Source organism: Carettochelys insculpta, chromosome 18 (assembly GCF_033958435.1).
Source record: "Carettochelys insculpta isolate YL-2023 chromosome 18, ASM3395843v1, whole genome shotgun sequence".
Taxonomy (NCBI): domain Eukaryota; kingdom Metazoa; phylum Chordata; order Testudines; family Carettochelyidae; genus Carettochelys; species Carettochelys insculpta.
In genome coordinates this window covers 27,371,192-27,387,817 of record NC_134154.1, presented here as the reverse complement: position 1 = coordinate 27,387,817, position 16,626 = coordinate 27,371,192, and the positions used below count along the sequence as shown (strand labels likewise).

Below are 16,626 nucleotides of genomic sequence, written 5' to 3'. Positions count from 1 at the left end.
GGACATGGTTAAATGCTGCTGGGTTTTTCAGTTATCTAGGGTTCCCTCTAATTTTTTCCACCCATGGGTAGAATAAACTTTATGTGCACCAAGGCATATGTGGATGTGCACCACCAATAGAAACACATCATGCTGGCTGTGGGCTCTCTGCGAATCAGCTGCGGGGCAGCTGAATCTCTCCGAGGCCACTGCACAAGTGCTCGGCTTACAGGGGACCCTGGCGTCATCTTGTAATTGAGAAATTATTTATCAAGAATGATGGGACTTGCACCTAGAAAATATAGATAGTTCCTCTGACTCCTGTCAGGAAGTGTTAATAATCAGTAGAGCCCTGAAAACTGGCAGATGTGAGTATCAATTTGTGAAGGAGTGCCTGGTGGGGCAGAGCAGGACCAACACCCATCCGTAGGACACGCCCTCAGTGATACGCCTCCTGGGAATAAGACGGCTTGCTGCTGCTACTGAAAAAGGCAGGGAGCAGACTCTAGAAGATGTGGATCAGATGCAGATCCACATTTTTATATCTGCACAGGGCTCGGCTAGTGAATGAAAGGAATACCCCACAAGCTGAGGAGATGCATTACGTGCATGTTTGTCACAAGGTGATAAGCAGCGAGTCAGACACATCTGTTTTGGGGATTACTTCTGAACACACTTGTGCACTTTCATTCTGAAGAACTGTGCTATTGTGAGCTTAACTGAAAATAAACAGATCTGAGCTAGCTTCATGACACAATGGGAGAAAAGGGGAAATAATTTCCAGCTGTTTTTATGTGGGATCAAATATAACTAGCTGGGGAGACTGAATATTGGAGAGACAATGGGCACCTAGAATAGGAGAACGTGGTAAAAGTGGAAGTTACGGAAAAGGTGAAAAAACCAGCTGATTTCATTGAAGTGTGAATTTTGTTTGGAGAATTTGCTGGGGAAAAAATCGTTGCCTGTACTTCATGCTTTTCCTTCCTCCTTCCAAACATATTTAGATGAGGTACCGAGAAGGGGATGGCAGTTCTCCCCATATACATAAAGGCCTAGATCAGCGCCTGTTGTTTCTCTACAGTCTCCAAGTCATCCTCCACACAGGAATTGCCTCTCAGTTCTTAACAAAGATATTTTAAAGACAAATATTCCAAAAGTATCCTTTAAGAGCGCTCTTACTCATCAAGGAGCTCCTACCCACACAGATGTCAGCAAAGCCAAGACTAACGATTTGACACCTGGTGTGTTTAAAATCTTAAACTTACTCCCCACATCCACGTTCAAGCCAATTGACTTAAAATGGAGTAAATCTCAGGATTTACTGTTTCAGTTGGAGGAGTCTTTGCTAGTCATGTGGCCAGGAGTGTTGCCTCCTTGTGACCATTATACTAAAGAGCTCTTTGTTTCAGGCTCATGTACAGTCAGGAATGGTTCCTTCTCACCCAACTGCCCATGCTCCAATGATGCTAATGACGACACAGCCACCTGGTGGTCCCCAAGCCGCCATCGCTCAAAGTGCACTACAGCCCATTCCAGTCTCGACAACAACACATTTCCCCTATATGACGCACCCTTCAGGTGAGGAGTGTGTGCGTGGGAGACCTGCACCTTAACTGAACCAGGTCAAATTAGGGAGCAAAACCATTGTGAGCCAGGTTTGAGTTAGGAACAAAAAAGTAAGATGTCCTTTTAAAGAGGCAAATGGCTGAAGATCAGAGACAGTATTTCTGTGTTTATATTTTGCTACTCCAGATGTGAACTTAGTATGCATACAAGGTGAACTAAGATAGGAAAGACTTTATTTCTCTACGCCCAAAATGAGCTGTGCAGACTTCAGTGTGTGCAGGACAAGAGTCGCCTGTTCTTGTCTTGGGGGTAGATTATCTAGGTGGCTTAGAGTGTAATGATCCAAGCTTTGTATATGTAAAATATATAAAGTGTCTTGAGGATAGTTGTAAAAATACAGTTCCAGGGACAGGAGTATTCCTAGCAACTGAAGGCAGGTGGCATTTTGAAGCTGACTTTTTATCCCAAGAACGACATTTTGCTGTCCTGCTGCTTGGGAAAAGCAAGCTGTACTTGTTGTGTTACTCTTTAAATGTAACTCTTACCTAGGTGTCTTAAGTACTTTTTTTTTTTAAACTAAACCAGTGTGTGAACTTGTGAAATAAACCCTGATTTCATAGGGTGAGAATGGGTGGGGAAAATAAATTTTGCTTTCTTAGGGTTAAGGTAGAAAAATAGGCAAAGGACATCTTAATGCAGTTATTTTTACAGAAAATAGTTAGTGTGATTTGATTAACTAGCAAAATGTAATATAGCTTATCAATTGGCTATTTATACCTGCACTCTTTTTCTTACAGTACAAGCCCACCACCAACAGCAATTGTAAGGCTGATCTGGAGTAACTAAGGCTGGATACCTTTTGTAGGCCAAAAATACCTTCCTTCCACTGCTTCTGCCAACTGGAAGCACAGAAAACTAGAATTTCATTTATTTTGTTTAAAAAAAATTGATTTCTCGTAACATCCAATAGGAATGCTAACAGTTCATCTTGCAGTGGGAGAGATTCGGACGGAGTAGAGGCATATGGGAACTTGTGGGTTATTCCATAATTCCATGCACTGTATCAGAGTCCTGCAGGCGCCCAAACTCTGCTTGCTGAAAACTGGAAGTTATTTATTTTTTAATGACCCTTCAAAGTTATGAACTCATCAGCTAGCAAAAGAAGTAACAAGTGATTCTTGCTGCTATTATCACTAAAAATCAAGACTCGGAGATCCCTTTTACGTCTAACTAAACTTGAAACAGGTTCAGTACAAAAAAAAATTCTAATCGTCAAACTGATGGATTATTATTTATAAATCACGTTTGATGAAGTGATCACTATTACAAGACAGTGATGTAACTTTTAAGTTAAGAAAACTTTTACTTTGTAGATAATATAAAATAAAAACTTTAAAAAAAATTAAAAAATAAAAAAAGTTTTAAAAACTGATCAATCTGGTGTATATTACTCTTGCCATACTTGATTCTTGTCCAGTTTTATGCCAGGTAAAAATGATTTGACATTATGAAATGTAAGTAGTATTTGATGGCAAACCCTGACTTATTTTACTGTGCAAGGCACAAGGAGACTTGGTGTGAACTATTTGCATTCTCCGTACATATTGTTTCAGTCAAAGTATCCTTCCTGGTTTAAATGCATTTACAACTAAGCTCTCCATGCTCAACTGCATAGCTTCGGTCTGTAATGTATCATCTTCTGAGAGAAGCAGAATGGGAACTCTTGCTGCTCAGGGCAGTCCAAAGGTCAGTGGTGGTTGGAAGCAACTTGGCTGCTGAGCAAGAAGGAAGCGCAGTAGTTACTACTGGCAAAATAAGAAGTGGAATTAGAGAGAGAGATTAGGAGAAAAGTGAATGTCATGTGCATGCTAGTACTTCACACACATGTGAGCTACTTCGGCTCATGCCCACAACATGTTCTGTGGTCTTCACCACTGTTCCTTGTGGAGCATGCTTACGTCTGCTAACCAAAAATTCATAGGCCACTCTGCTTTTCTCCTGCCCATTAAGGCACAGTCCAGTTGCATTTCAGGGGTAGGTTAGAGGTGTTTGAGTAAATATTTACACATTAAATATAGCTGGGAAAGTATAAGCTGGCTCAAAGATGAAGGGGAGGCTAAATAACATAGTTTTTCATTGCACTTTGTTCACACGTAGCGGATTGGCTTACAAGACAATGTCTCTGCTTTCCAGAATTAATTCTGACATGAATGAGTAGGGGACATAAAGCCATTAAGTACTAATGGTTACATCTTACTTAACCAAGTGAGTAAGTATACCTTGTACTTCTGTTCATCAAATACGCTCAAAACAGCTCGTTTAAGTAGATTATCAAACATACAACTGGGAGACAAAATGGGGGGAAGTAATACCTCTTATTGGAACAACTTCTGTTAGTGAGAGGGAAACAAATTTGAAGCTGACACAGAGCGCTTCTTCATGTCTGGGTAACTTACCTGGAGCATCACAACTAGATACGTGATGGAACAGATTGCTTTAGCGTAAGTGGTTAAGATATTTCAAGGGACCATTTCAAGATATGCGACCATTAATACCCTTTCACACAGAGAGGAAAGGGAGAGACATCAGCTGGTGGATTGTTTATGGGTTACAGATAGTTGTAATAAGCCACAAATGCAGTGTCTCTTTTCCATCCAGGCTTTTTCGTGTCTAGCAAGTATGACCTTGAGCTTGTAGGCTCATCTCCAGAAAGCACTGTGCAGGCTTCCTTTGCGTGGTCACTTTGTGAAAAGTGTTCACCCACAAGCGATTGTGGTGTTTTATCATTTTACTGGAGGAGCTCATTCAAGAGTGTTAGTGATTTTCTGGTTTGACCCTCAGTTGTTGGGGCATTTAGCTCACTTGGATGAGGTATGCTTGAAAGCTTGTCTCTGAAGCCCTGCATTGCTGTGGACTACATGGATGGGGTCACAGATCAGATGCAGCTACACTTTTAGCAGGGCTCTACTTGTCTAGCTTCCCCAACAGAAATTGGTCCAATAAAAATTTGACCTCACACTTCGTGGCTGTTCAATATCCTGGGACCAACATAGTAACACCTGCACCATACATTCATTTCTAAAAGTGAGGAAGGAGGACTCTCAGACTCTCACCAGTTACTCGACCGATAGCTGTTAGTCACTGAGCGGCTCTGGAGAAAATTAGGCTAAAAGCACTAATTTAAGAACAAACATTCTAAAAACAATTTATTTAAGAGCTGATTTGTACATAATAGCAAAACTGCATTATTCAAGAATAAGTTACTTGTACAGTACATACAGAAACAATTTATAGAAAATCTACAAGAATTCTGTGCTGATCAGAAGTAGAGCTTTGAAATAAATGCACTTTATTCCAACAAAACCCTTGTTGGTCTTAATTTGCCTATTGGATAAAAAGGCAGTGAACACACTATCAACTCTTATGCTGTGGGCATGTGCTGGCTAGGGTGACATCCTGTTTTCATACAACAAGCTTTTGTACTGAAATATGGAATATAGTACTCAGACTTGTCAGTCAAGATAGAAGGGCCTTATGTGCACGGGAAAGTAAAACACGGCATTGGCTCTATCTTGAAATTTTTTTTTGTGGTCTGAGAAATATCAACTATCAGTCACTGTTGCTTCACTTTGGCACAAACGAGGCTGCCTTAATTCTTTGAAAATGACAATGGCTTTGATGCTTCCTCGGCTGGGTCTGGACCTTTTCGTCAAAGTTTCACGATGCGATGCAGCCTTGAAGCAAAAGGGTCAGCAAGGCTCTATCGACTCTGTAAACACTGGGTTAGCCTTTCCCTGTAGGATTAGCCCTTTCTGTGCCTAGACCAGAATGGCACTATACTGATGATAAACTTTCTCCTGCGCGGCTAGTCCACCAGGACATGCAAAAGTATGGCACTCCTCTTGCAGTGCCTGTCAGCAAATAGCAAGTAAGGCCTTTCATAAGAATGGCGAGGAGGAAAGATACGGCATGGGGGCAGGGTTCTGTCTGCACCTGGGCCAAGCCCAGTAAGGTTTATTTTAGGCATTCCCTGTACGCTGCATGGGAGTTACCTGCTAAACCCAGCTTCTGTCTGGTGACAGGCTGAGCTAATTGAGGCACAACCCACTCCTGTATCTTCACTATGGAACACAGCCCGGAATACCTGCTAGAAAAACAGAAAATGTGTCATTAGCTGAGTTGCCTGTTGTTGCTGTAGAAGAGCAGACATATGCCGGGAGCCAGCCCTCTGCTGACCTGTTTTCAGTCAGCCTCCCGGTTAAGACATGGGATCGAATCAGTCTGATTTAGTGCTGTGTGCCCTTTCTCTGGACCCTGAGACTGTACTAGGGGGTTGAGAACGTAGGCTGAGCTAGGCAGCTGTCTGGCAGTGTTCTCTAGTAGTCCAGATGGCGGCGCAGCTGTTCAGTTGTTAAGAGGAAAATGCAAAAGTTCAATGTCCTCCTTTGCCTTTCCATCCTTCTCAGGTTGTGAAAGCAACAGCCCTGAGAACATATCTTAAGTGGGGATAACTCCTTGGCCTACATGACACTTTTAACTTGCTTTTAAATATTGAAAAAACAAAACAAAAAAAATTACAATGGAAGTTCAAGTTGAAACCTCACCCATCTTCACTAAGAGCATTTTGCCAAGTACCTAGCCAAGTACATAACATTAAAGTTGTCACGTATGTCAAGGGCTTATTTTGTCTCCATGTTGCTTAATGGCACATTGTGTGTACTGAGTGAGAGTCCTGGCAGTACAGAAGGATGAGGGAAACAAGTGCATTGCACATCAACTCCTTTTTAACAGGGTGAGAAGTCTGAGAAGTTCAGCCTCCCAGGAGCTAAGAAAACAGATTAAAGCACTGACCCTGGAATTAGTGCGCGAAGAGTTCACTGACCCCAGCCCCAAAGTGAGAGAGAGAGGGCGCAAGAGAGAGGAGTAGAAGCGTATTCACCCAGTGAGGGAATGTAGACCTTTGGCTGGAGAAGGAATGAGCAGGGTAGAACTCGCTGCTGGGAAAAGCTGACTCCAAGGAGATGATTAGCTGGAGTTGGCCCACAGTCTTTGAGGCTGGACTCACAAGCTTCTTCCTGGTGTTGGCTAACTCGACACCAAAAAAGAAACAACTCCAACGCTAATAAGCTGAGCAACGTTCCAAAGAGGTAGGAGGCTAATGTCACAAGCTTGGATATGGTTGCAGAGGAACCCTACGGGAATGACCATGAAGTTGATCTATACCATATTGCATAAGAAAAATAAGTTCTGTTTAGTCCCTAAAGGGAGCCCTGGCAATGATGCATACTACCAACTCTGCATACCTTTGGTTGCTGGCCCTTAAATAAGCCTTCGTAGGCCAAAATTTCCAACCCAGCAGCAGCACGGGCAGGTTGTTTGCCAACAACCATGAGTGACAAACATGCCTCTTTCACGTGCCTTTTGTCACACCCACTTTCCTTGAATTTTGCAGGGGAAGGCCGCCTTCTTTACTACTGAATGACTACGTGGTGTGTAGTTGGCCAGTTGGTTAGCGGTCAGTGTGCCCCACTGACTGAGGGCTTTAGCTCAAGGTTTCACCTGTCACCTGAGCATGTCCTAAGGGTTGCAGAGATAAGTATGGTACTGTAGCCTGCACATTTCTTCCCATGTTTGCACTGCAGTCAGGGCTTGACCCTTACTTTTTTTAAAAGCCAAAGGAGCAGCACCTTGGCTGATGTGGAGCATCAAAGCTCCACTGAAGTCAGGCAGGGTGATAGCCAGTTTACCACCATTGAGCGCGCTGCCTGATGGGTCTTATAAGTGGCCTAAGTTGGCCGGTGAGGTGTGACATGTTTGGCAGAAGTCAGCCTGGGGACCGGTGTGTTCCCTGGGCATAAAGAAGCCCTATTATACTGAAGGCCCTTGCATAGGAGAAGCCTTAAGCTGAGTGGACTGGACTGGACTGCAAGTGGCCTTGCAGGCCACACTTGCAGCACAAGCTGCGTGGGGAGAGGAAGGGCATCGGCCACTTGAATTCCACTGGGGTTTTTTTTTGGGGGGGGGGGGGGGGGGAAGGCTGGGTGCAGAAGTCCAGTTTCTGGCCCAGCCTTTGTCTGCAGCACATAAGCCTATGGCCTGAATTTTTTTTAAAGGGTCAGTCCACAAAGGCAGACCCTGATGTGCTGTCAAATTCACAACAGTGATCTAGTGGGAACAATGTTTTCCAGCATCCCAGACTGGCGCAGGAGGGACAAGGGTCAGACCTGAGAGGGGTGGTTCCAAGAGCCCCCCCCCCCCCCCCCCAACACGCTCTCTCGCTCTCCGTGTAGTGCTGCCTTCTGATGTGGCTCAGGGCTGGCAGTCACGTAAAAGAGGCTGGGTCCGGTGAGGGTTTTACTAATAAATTCATTAGAAAGTACCAAAAAAAAGTCAATTACAAATACAAAAAAATGTTGTGGGTTAGAGGTTGAATTTTTCAAATGAAGCTAAGTGAACTAAGGGCACAAATTTGACTTGCAAATAAGTTAGTGACTTCAGCATGCTTGAAAAAGTCACCTTGGGCTTTAACTAATGTGCAAAGAACAGATTGTTTCCTTGTACCATATAATATTATGGGCCGGGATCGCATATACTTGTGCGCTGACCTTGGGTTGCATTGTAGCAGGATCGCTGTGATGCTTTTTTTTTTTTATTAAAACTAGCAACTCAGCTGCCTCCCTCTTTTAAAATAGTTTATGATACACAGCAGTGATGCCGTTGCTTTGTATGGTATCCGTAACCCTTTGTGCACACTTCAGCTTTCTGATGCTAATTTGGTATGGACGAGCTTTTTCCCCATTTAAGTAATGCAGCACAACACTGAGGAGTTTTTAAACTAACTAACTGGGATGTTAATTATATATCCTGTCCAGTGATAGCCAGAGGCAATTTTTTTTTTTTTTGAGTGTAGCGAGGAACCGGCCTGCACTTAAAATGGTTCTCATGTGATTCTTTACTTCCTCAGCAGCAACATACTGGCGCTGGGTTGCTTTACTAGCGCACACCGCCTGAAAGCACTGGTTCTTTATTCTGTGGTGCCTGGAGCGGTTCTGTGGTGCTGGCTTGCCTTACTTCTGCTGCTAGTTAGGTTTCCTTCCTGCTCCAGCTAAGCAGTGGCTGTCCTTGCCCTCTGCAGCGAGGCGGAGGGCGAATGGGCCTGAACACATCTTGTCCACACCGAGCGTCAAACCTGTCTCCCTGTTTTATGGGGGTTTATGAAACTACATTTATTGTTTGCATCTCTGGAGGTCTCAGCGCCTAACATCCAACTCTTGGCAGATGTATCTCTCTAGAGTGACACACAAAGGCAACTGTGTCACATCTCTCCCCTTAATTCTGCTGGAGGCAATGCCCCAGCCACAGCCGGGTAGGAAGATTTATTAAGGGACACCCATCCCCTTCCCTGCTCTGTTTCAGGGAACTGTTTGTTACTCATGTTGCTTCTGTATAAGTAGCAAAAAATCCAGCTGTCCATGTGATTTTTTTTTCCCCAAGACCTACAGGGGCTGTGGGGCAGGGAGCTGTGGGTAGAGAAGTTTTGACCCACTCTGGCTAGAAAATCAAGGCACACAGGGATGTAGCAGTTGCACAGCTTTACTTACCAAATTACGAGCTAGTAGTTGTAAAAGTACATTTTGTAAAATGCCAGCAAGAGGGGCTGGTTGTCAACTCCCCTCCTGCTTCGAGGAACCCAGCTGATGTAACCTATTAGATAAAAAGCGCTTTTGCTTCGCTTTAGACGTGTTCTTGTAAGACTGCCCCAGCAGAAAGGAAGTTTTACTCGGCGGCTATGACGTGATGTCAGTCTTCCCTGTCGCCTTACGCCTATATCAATGGGAGGAAGTTAGTGTTCACTTTTTAGTGGTGGGGAAGGGCTGTAAGTGCTTCTTTTGCCCAGGGTTGGATGAGTGATTTCAATGACTATTTTTTTTTCTTTTTTCCCCAACGTGCTACCGCAATTGAAGTTCAAGCTTAAAAGAATGAACATACTCAGAGCAGCCCGCTGATCCCTAACCTGGTAGAAATGCGGAACTGTGACTCACACAACTACAACCCATTCCTTGGCCAGCGGGAAGTGACCTTTCTCTGTTCTGCAAAGCCCAGGCCAGTAACTTCTCGCAGAGCACTTCAGAGCCATTTTTGTCCAGTTACAGGGCTGTAACGTCACTGGCTGGCGTGTTTTCTAGGCTCCAGCCTGTCAGACAAGGGTAGCGAAGATGGAAAGGGACTGGGGCACAGTCTGTACCACTAAGTGCAGATAGTCGCCTGGAGGACAGAGAGCTTGGCAGGTTAACAGGAACGATGTGTGAACAGTAATAGGAAAGCTTTGATTAATATGTAAAACAGGCCCTTTAACAGGCCTAATAGAGGGAATCACACCCAGACTGGAGTGAGCAATTTTTATATCTCACCATTTTCCCTCATCAAACCCCCTGCAAAAAATAAACCTCCCTCCCCAGAACTGGTTACATTCATTTCCTAGGACTCCCAACACATCTAGCAAACATTCTCTAACAGGCCTCTATGCCAAAGTGCGTGGTTTGCCACCCCCCCCCCCACCCCATCTTGTCAGAGCGGAGTATATTGATTGTCAATAGCCCGGACGTGGCCCCTTCCCGGGGAGTCCAGCTCGTAGTCAGAGTCCCGCTGCCGGCTGGTGTGCCTGGCCGTGGCATTGTGGTGCCGAAGGCTGTTGGCCAGCTCTTCTGGAGAAGGCACGAGGTGGAAGATCTGCTCCGGCTCAGAAGTGTGATGAAGGTTGTCGGCTGGGTGCAGCCGGGGGCATCTGGGGGGAGCTGTGGGCGTGAGGCTCAGTTCAGAGCTCCAAGGAGGGACAGAGAACGGGAGCAGGAGGGCACTGCTGGAGCCTGGACCTGCAGGGAGAGGGGGAGAATCCAAGTGTCAGGCCGCTGGCCAGGGTCCCTGCGGGTGCCAAAGAGCAATCCAAAGCTGGGTGAGGTAAGTGGTCTCTGCTGCGGCCCTTAAGCTTTAGTCATGCCTAAGCAGCAAATGCCCTAGATCCTGCATGTGCCCTGGCCAGTTCTGGCCGGGGGCCACTCACTCAGAAGGGAACTAGTGAATATGTCAGGTCATTATGGGTTCCTGGCTGCCCTTGCCTGGTCAGGGCCGGTCCTCTTGCCGTTGGTGGCCAAGGAAACAGCAGAGCACTGCGCTGACTGAACAGCTGGCAGCTGAGGGAAAAGCTCTCGCGTGAGGGGCTGGTGGTCAAACGTACATCCCCGTTGTGCCAGGTACAGCGGGGGGCACCTCTCCCGCAGGGGTCCGTGCAATAAAAAGGAAGGGGTTTGGCTGGAGCTGGGAGCCGGGCTGAGCAGCCCTGTGACGAGGGCAGCGTCAGAAAGAGGAACCTAAGCGCGCAGAAGTCACCTTGTGTGCGGCTTTGCACAGGCGCTTCTGCCTAGGAAGGGAGGCCCCTGGCTGCCTCCAGAGCTGCTGCAGGCACTTGGCTACTCCCTCCTGCTGACGGGGGCTCGTCCCCGCCACCTGCCTGCCCCTCAGCGACCAGCCCACGCCAGGCGGACTCTTCCCTGCAGCTTGGGCGAGCCCCACCTTTGTTGAGTCAGCAGCAGCAGCTTTGCTCACAGCTGAGGGGAAGACCTACAGCTACCCAAGGGAGGGAGGAAACTTCACAGGAGAGCTCCCTCTAGCAGCCCTCTGGCCCACCACCATCAGCAGGCCTCTTGGGGCCTGGCCCATACACCCCCAGGGCTTGGAGCTGCCTCCTGCTTCAGTTCAGCCGCCTCTTTCCCTGCAAACTAGCATGGCCTGGGCCGGAGCTTGAGGCTGCAGCGCCCGCAAGGGCCTTGTTCGTTTCCGTTGGCCCTGCGCCACGCCATGGTCAGCACAACGGCTGCCTGTGCTCCATGGCCACTGGCGGGCGCCCGAGAGGACTTGGAGGACTTGAACTGTCAGGCTGGCGAAGCTACAGCAGCGGAGGCATTCGAGAACAGACAGGAGCAGCCGATCAGGGCTGGCCTGGGCGTACCTCGTCCTGCCTCTGCACGATGCCCCCCAGCCAGCTGGTTTCTGTCATTCGTGGGGGCAGGTAGGTGCTCTGGATTTCCCTCTCGCGGGTTTGGTGGCTTTGAAACGCACCAAAGAGGATGTGAGTTCAGTCCCTGGGGCTCAGCTGAGCTGCTGCCCCTTTCTGTTCCGTCCTGTCCCTCCCGCCGTGCCACCTTCCACCTGACTCAGGATCACAAGACAAGTGAGGGACGTGGCAGGGGCTCCTTGGTTCGTGCAGCTGAGGCCCACGAGAGCAGGACCATGCTGCTTTAACCAGCAGGGGTGGGAGGTGGGAACTCCCCAGGCAGAACTCCAGGCTGAGTCAGGCCCACAGCCTACTCCTCCCCTAAGCCAGCCCCAGGAAGTTAGCGGGAGTCCCCCCCTTTGACCCTGGGGTAGCGTGGGCCCGACGGCCTCCTGCGCGCGGGGAGAAGAGGGCAGCAGCTGCCAAGGCTGGGCTCTGGATTTGTTTTGCACAAAGCGGCGCCAGCTTGTTCAGTTTGGCAAAGCTTGTCCAGCTGCCCTCAGCTGGGGCAGTGCAGCTGCTTGGCGCTGGCCCCTGCGGGCAAGGCGGAGAGGTGCCACGTGGTGCCCTTCCTGCCCGCACGAAGCGGAAGCCGTGCGTTTCCACCAACCCCTGTGATCAGTGCGATTACCGCATACCAGGGAGGTGCTCGGCCCCTGCTCTCACCGCTGCCGAAGGAGGAGGGAGACCAAAACATCTTTCTCAAGTTGCTGTAGTCCAAGGGAGGGCAGAGGCCGCCCGCAGAGCCGGCCGGTGCACCTGAGGCCCCTATGCCGACCGGTTGCTTTGATTGCAGAGCCTAGTGGGATAACCCCTGCCAAGGGAGGCCAGAGGGCTGGTTCTGGAAGCCTCCCCACATGTAGCACCAGAGCGGCAGTGGAGATGCTGAGTGCTTGGCACAGGTTTGTGCCCCAGGCTGTTCATCTGCCTGCCAGGCCCTGGCAGAAAAGCAGGGCTGACTCCCAGCACGCTGTGTAACTACCGGGTCACACAGAAGTCCGTGGAATCAGCTCTCTTGGGTGAGGGGCAAAGAGGAGCTCCCGGCAGCCTCTCACGGGCGAGTGGGTCCAGCACTGCCCATGTAGGACACCAGGCTGCTGTGTCATCCACTGCCTGACCCGCGCCACACGGAAGGACAGCTCTCTTGGCTAGTTTTGTTTAGCAAACTTACAACGGGGCCAGGCTGCCAGGCCGGCCATCCTTGCGTCTCTTTCGTTGCAGGCCATGTTCCCCTCGGACTGGCTGGCCTAACCAGCGCCTCGGGCAGGCTCTAGCCACAGCCCCAGGCTGGGCTGGGGCTGAACTGAAGGATTAACCCTGCCAAGGTCTAACGCTTGGGCGAAATTAACAGAACAGCCTCGTCCCGCGGCGCTGGCCGGTTGGGCCTCGTGACTGCCAGCCCACCCCGTGACGCGGGGGAGCCGGTGCTGGCAGCTCCTCGCAGCAGAGGGGCCAGCAGCCGGCCCGGGAGCACCTGCCAACTTGGCCGTGGCTACAGCCCGGGCCGGTGGGGGCAGGTGCTCTCCAGCACAAGCTTCTCCCTCTGGCGCGAGCAGTCGTCCCCCCCGGGTTCCCCACCGCGGCGCCGCGCACCTTGGGACGGCGGGAGGACCACCACGTAGCTGGCGAGCTTGACGTCACAGGCCGCGCCGCACTCCAGGGGGATGGGATACCGTTGGAAGTGCTGCAGCATGTCGGCGACGGAGGGGAAGGACAGGTGCTGTACGCGGCACTGGCCCTGCTCGGTCAGCGAGAGCCGCAGGTGCTGCAAGAGAGCCGGGCAGCTCAGAGAGGCCAGGGCAGGGCAGGGCCAGGCTGGGCCTCACCCCCACGCCCTGAGGGGGCCGCTGCCGAGAAACACCACCAGCCAGGCTCGGGCAGTGGCAGGGGGCTAAAGCGGAGTGGGGCGGGGGAGGGGGGAGTCAGCTGGGCCCCCAGGCAGAACACAGCCCCACCCCTGTCACCGGGAGCAGCTCCTCTGTGCTCCACACCCCCCCCCGAGTTCACTTTCCCAGCAGAGGGGAGGTCCCTGCGGCAGGAGCAGGCGCAGGCTGCTGCCTCGCCTACAAGGGTTGGGAGAGACAGACTCCTGCCCGGCCAGGCCCAGCCAAGCGGGGCTCTGAGCCAGCCCCTCTGGGGGCATTCCCACAGGCAGGCCTGGGGCCGGAGAGGGCGCTCTGTGCTGGGCCAGGGGCACGCAGGAGAGGCCTGAGAGCGGCCCTAGCGCTGGAGGACTGGCTGTGTGGGTGGGCTTGGCCCCTCTGTGAACGCCGGTGGCGGGGGCACCTGCAGTAGCGGGGCAGAGGGAGGGAGCTGGACGCGGGGGCCGTACCTTGGCTCTGCCTTGGTAATTGAAGGTGAGGACGTACTCGCCCCGGCGGGTCTCACTCTGCCGCACGAGGAAAACCCCATGGCCCGCGGCGCCCCCCAGCTGGACCAGCTGGGCGGCTTTGACGCGGGAGATGGGGCCGTGGAACCAGGGGTAGGCCGAGAGGAACTGGTCGGTTTTCGGGCAGGCTGCCTCTGGCTGCCCCCGTGGCATCGCGCCTGGGAAAGGAGAACGCTGTTAGAGCCAGGGGTGCGGGGACCGCGGGGAGGATGCTGTACGCCGGGGGCCATACCCTGAACGGCGCTGAGCCCCTGCCGCAGCCAGAGGGGTGCTGGGGAAGTCCCCTGCGGAAGGCTTGGCTCCAGCTGGTGGGCTGCTCAGCCCCCATCCAATCCCCACTGTGGGAGCAGCCCCTCGATCTCCCCCTGCCCCCACCGCCCTCAGTATGCTCGGGCAGCGCCTGGTGTCACTAAAGCAGCCCCAGCCAACCCGCCCCGAAGCAGGGGTCCATGGGAGCTCCCACAGCCCGGCCCGGCCCCGCTCGCCTCACGACCGCGCCGCGTCCCTGGCTGGCCACCTCCCCCCTCAACTCCACGTCACGGGCCTTACTGAGAGACCCGGTGGGTGTGCGACGGGCACGGCCTGGAGCCCTGGGCCTCTGACTGACAGTAACAAGGCAGCGAGGTCCCCATCACCATCCCCACACAGGTCCTGCAGCGACCCCAGGCTGGCCCCAGGCACCCTCCAGTGACCGGTATCAGAGCCAGCCTGGGTGGCCAGCCCAGCTCGAGTACCCGCTCGGGATCTGAGCCACTCCCTGCCCCGGCGCCCCGTGCGCTGGGGACGAAGGCGGAGTTCGGTGCACAGAGAAGAAGTAGGGGTCAGGCCCTGGCCCGCTGCACAGCGCCTTGTGTTTCGAACACGCCGGCCACAGCTGCCACCTGCGTCGGGGCTGGTCGGGGACTCCGCCCCACGCCTGGCTTTCATTCCCACCGAGCCGCTGGGTGAGGCATTGCCCACCCTGGGTCTGTTCCCCTTCCCCGCTGCTCGGCTGACCTGTCGCATTCAGCTGCACGCTGCTCGGAGTGGGGCCGGGCCCCTGCTCTGTGTGTGTGTGTGTTTTTGTGCGCGCGCTTGGAGCAGGGATGGGCCCCCTGCTGTGTGTGTGTGTGTGAGAGAGTGTGTGACTTCTGGCACGGCCCCGGAGGTGCTACAGTAATATAGTTCATCCTCTGCCTAGCTGGCACGGTCAGCCTGGTTCCAGCCTTTTCTCTGGGGCCACAGCCCCTGGCGGGGGCCACAAGAGCAGCCCGGCCGACCTGACCAGACTTGTGCAAACACCAGCTGGGAACAACGGCTCGCCGCCTGCCAGCAGCAAGCCACGGAAACAAGACCGGACCAGCGTGTGGAGCTCTGGTGCTGGTCCCAGCTCGCTCGTGGGGCTCCAGCCACTGAGACCCAGAAGAGTGCCGGCCACGCGCGCCGGGGTCCCCTCCCACGCAGGTCCTTTACCGGCCTGGCCGGATGCCGCTGTGTTGGAAATGGGGCAAGGCCAGCAGATGAGCAAAGCACAACTGCCCGGTCGGCACAGCGGTCCCCTACCTCTACCCCAGAGAGGAGGGAGCGCTGGGACCTGTGCGTGCCCCGGGGGCTGTTCCCGCACGGGGCACCCACCTGGGGCGAGGGAGTCGGTGCTGCCCATGGCCGGGCCGGAGGTGATGGTGTCAGCGTGCTGGCCGGGGAGCAGCTCTGTGTCGCCTCCTTCGGACCTGGCAGGAAGACAGAGGACAGATGTCACCGCTTCCGCGGCGGAGCCCCCGGGCGAGCGGGAAGAACACAGCGCCCTTTGTGCCGGGCAGGAAACGGGACTGCGCAGCGGCTGCCCAGAAGGCAGGGCTCCTGAGGACACCCACGGCTGGGAAAGTCCAACTGTTCTGACACACTCAGGAAGGGAAAAAAAAAAAAGTCCTGCCATTCCCATGGAAACGAGCTTCTAACCACAGCTGGGCTGCAGCGCCCTGGGGTCCTAGTGCAGGCAGCATCCCTCAGAGCACCCCCACCTCCAGCTCCCCGGGGAGCGGCAGCAGAGCTGGGGCAGACCCAGCGAGAGGGACAGGCCTCAGCTGCAACGGGGTTGGGTGGGGGGTGAGGCGTGGTTTTGATCAGGCTGGAGTGCCAGGCTGGGGGAGTGGGAGCCCCTACTCCTGACGGATAGACGTGTCCTCTGGCAGGGGACAGGCTGCAGCCCCGCTTGCTGCCTCAGTTTCCCTCGCCGTGCAAGGTGCCTCCAGGCCATCGCTAGGGTTCTCAAGGGAGAATGACCCCACCGCCCATGCCCCCACTGCAGAGCTCGCTGGGCAGCTGGAACGGGGCCTGCCCTCCGCCCATGGCAGGGAGCTACTCATCCCACCACCCGCCTGGACCCTGGCAGGTGTTCAGAACAACTGGCCGCCCCCCCCTTGCTGGAAGGGCTTGGGCAGGGGAGGCTTCCAAGGCCCCACATGGCCGGGTGAGAGTTCAGGGCCTTGGGGTGCACAGGGGAGGGGAAGGTTCCATGGATCTACCGCCCACGCCCAAGGGGAACGCACCAGGCCAACCCCTCTCCTTTCCCAGCAGATGCCGCAGGGTAAGCAGATGATTGCGACGTGGATGGGATTTCCATGGGCTCCCCACCCCACCCTGCCCGTGCTGGATATGAAAC

At 52.7% G+C, this 16,626-nt stretch overlaps 2 protein-coding genes across 12 annotated transcripts in view; one reads left to right on the top strand and one right to left on the bottom strand.

Annotated features, from left to right (window-relative positions):
* ATXN2 (ataxin 2) overlaps positions 1-2,977 on the top strand; it is an 83,612-nt gene extending 80,635 nt beyond the window's left edge. For 9 of the 10 annotated variants that reach the window (XM_075012934.1, XM_075012933.1, XM_075012927.1 and 6 more), the window contains 2 exons: positions 1,389-1,557; positions 2,343-2,977. In XM_075012934.1, the coding sequence (XP_074869035.1) occupies positions 1,389-1,557; positions 2,343-2,371 (198 nt within the window). In that variant the 3' untranslated portion in view covers positions 2,372-2,977. The remainder of the gene's footprint in view (positions 1-1,388; positions 1,558-2,342) is intronic. The other variant, XM_075012932.1, reaches the window with a different exon arrangement.
* Positions 2,978-4,724: 1,747 nt separating this feature from the next.
* Positions 4,725-16,626, bottom strand: part of SH2B3 (SH2B adaptor protein 3) — a 96,064-nt gene continuing 84,162 nt past the window's right edge. For both annotated transcript variants that reach the window (XM_075012936.1, XM_075012935.1), the window contains exons 5-8: positions 15,600-15,694; positions 13,929-14,143; positions 13,190-13,361; positions 4,725-10,418 (exon numbers count right to left, since the gene is read on the bottom strand). In XM_075012936.1, the coding sequence (XP_074869037.1) occupies positions 10,114-10,418; positions 13,190-13,361; positions 13,929-14,143; positions 15,600-15,694 (787 nt within the window). In that variant the 3' untranslated portion in view covers positions 4,725-10,113. The remainder of the gene's footprint in view (positions 10,419-13,189; positions 13,362-13,928; positions 14,144-15,599; positions 15,695-16,626) is intronic.